Source organism: Sprattus sprattus (genome assembly GCF_963457725.1).
Source record: "Sprattus sprattus genome assembly, chromosome: 16".
Taxonomy (NCBI): domain Eukaryota; kingdom Metazoa; phylum Chordata; class Actinopteri; order Clupeiformes; family Clupeidae; genus Sprattus; species Sprattus sprattus.
In genome coordinates, this window is record NC_137914.1 from 29819305 (window position 1) to 29821804 (window position 2500).

A 2500-nucleotide genomic window follows, 5' to 3' on the forward strand; every position below is an offset into this window, starting at 1 on the left:
TCTCTTATGAAACAACATTTCAAGGGAAGACAAAAGAAGACCTTTGTTTTAAATATAAATCAAAAGAGGTTTTCACTTAATCTTATGTTCTCACTAATGCTGAAGCTGTGCTTGACTCATTTGTCAGAGTGAACAGTTAATCGGTACAGAAAGCGCTTTCTTCTCAAGTCGCTGCAAAGGTCATTTTCTCAACATAAGTGGTGCCGTCGCTTGTCACAGCGATTGACGAAAAACGTCACTCTATGTCTGACTTTCTCATTCTTTCAAGCACCACACTGTGGCTTAGCTTTTCTCCCTCCGGTAGGTATGACTGTAAACTTTATAAAATACAAGCAATGTCTTTTAGAAAACAGGACTAATAAAGTTAACAAAATAAAGAAATGATATCTCTAACCCGTGATTAAAAAGCTAATAAACTATCATCACTAACAGGCACATTTTTTAATGGATTTGAATGGGAACAAATGGAACCCATTTGTGGGCATTTTGACTACAGGAGATAAAACATTAATAAATCCTTGTTTCTCAATATATATTTCCATAATATTTTCCCAATTAAGATTTCAGGGCATTTATATTGTGCTTTTGGCCACACAAAACTGACTTTCTCTTTGTTATCGCAGTTATGGTTGGCAATATTTTACAAATCAGTATTTGCGCTGACATTTCTGGAGTTCTTGAATTATTATCATTTTATTTTTCATTTTAGTCTTTGTGTTTCCTTGTCAGTCTGCTTCATTGATTCAGTTAAATTCAAGTCAATCCAGTTTATATAGCACCGCAACAATAACATTGCCTCAAGGCGCTTTACAGAGCCCAGAGCCCAGAGCCTGAACCCCCGTGGAGCAAACACAATGGTGACAGAGGCAACATAGTATTCCATTGTGACTTAGTACATCAAATAATTCACACATTCCTGAATGGATTAAAAGGCTTTTATGTACATTTTACCACAGACATAGACACATTCACAGATAGCCACACACACAACCACCAATCTTGCATATTTTCACATACACACAAACCCATTTAAGCACACATTCAGGTACAGTACACACGCACACAAACACACACACACACACACACACCATTATGAAAGACAACATTGTATCTATTTCCCCTATGCAGTTTTGCCACTGTGATGTCCAGGCTGATTGAGCTCTGTATTCTGATTTCCATCCATTTTCATGTGCCTTGTCTAAGCAAACAGTCCATCTGCAGTAATTTCCTCTTTATAACAAGCATTCATCATCCTGTGCTATTGATTGCCACATCAATGGTGTTGAGTGTGTGTTTCCAAAGCACACATTAAATTCAGCGCCCTTTGTCTGTCCCTGTGGGTGTGTGGGGGGTCCCACTCTAAATCTGCAGTTCGAAAACCCAGTCTCTTCTGTGAGTGCGTTCTGAGAATTACCCAGAATGCCTCTGGTTCTGGGTTGGATCTGTACGAGAGCTTGCATGCGGCGAGCAATGCTCCAGATCACGCCCATAACTTAACAGCATCTTTGTTTATATTCAATTCATTTCTATCTATTCATTTGTTTATTTGTATTCATTTGTGTATTTGTGAATCCCATCTAATGCAGCACACTGCAAAAATGCTTTTCTAACCTAGTGTTATTACTCTTATATTGAGATGAAAAAATCTAGTTGGTCTTGTTTCTAGCTAAATTGTACTTACCTAGTGCTGTCTTGGTAAGGTTATTTTTGCCTATTTCAAGCAAATATTACTTATTTTAAGAAATCTTAACAAGCCAAATTTGCTTAACGCACTGGCAGCCAAATTTGCTTGTTGCAAAATCCTGCTTAAAACAAGCAAATTTGGCTGCCAGTGCGTTAAGCAAATCTGATGTTGAACCCTCGTTTTTTATATCAAAAGTGTTTTAGTTTGTGGAGCGCTACTGTTTTGTCATATTGTATTCAGAGTATTGCCATGACCTGACCAGTGGATCGCTGGAGAGTAGCTGTTCATTCTGATGTGTTTTTCCTCTCGCAGGTATGAAGCGGATCCATGCGCTCACCATCCAGGCCAACTACGAGCTGCGTATCGACCTGGAGGACTTTGAGAACAGCACGTCCTTCGCCCAGTACGCCTCCTTCGGGGTGGGCCTCTTCTCCGTGGACCCTGATGAAGATGGATACCCACTTACTGTCTCTGAATACTCTGGCACCGCAGGTATGGCAGGATCTCTCTTTCTCCCTATATCTCCTCTATATCTGCATCGCACTTATTTATCTATCTATTTATCTATTTATCTATCTATCTATTTATCTATCTATCTATCTATCCTTGCACCTTACTTTCTTTCTCTCTCTCTCTCTGTCTCTTGGGATAGTTGTAACCTAAAGGTTAAAGTTGTGAGCTTGGGGTCGAAAGGTTGTTGGTTTGATCCCCCGGTCTGACCGGCAGGAAACAATGCTCCCTGCTCAGGGTGTGTGTGCAGGGCCAGATCATGGATAGTTTCCGAATTGTTCAGAACCGGTTTAGGACCAGTTCAGG

The 2500-nt window shown here is 40.0% G+C and overlaps 1 protein-coding gene across 1 annotated transcript in view; it reads left to right on the plus strand.

Annotated features, from left to right (window-relative positions):
- Positions 1-2500, plus strand: part of fibcd1a (fibrinogen C domain containing 1a) — a gene marked incomplete at both ends in the record, with an annotated part of 121949 nt that overhangs the window by 113591 nt on the left and 5858 nt on the right. Inside the window, one exon of the mRNA XM_080854645.1 lies at positions 1997-2176. Coding sequence (XP_080710771.1) covers positions 1997-2176 — 180 coding nt within the window. The remainder of the gene's footprint in view (positions 1-1996; positions 2177-2500) is intronic.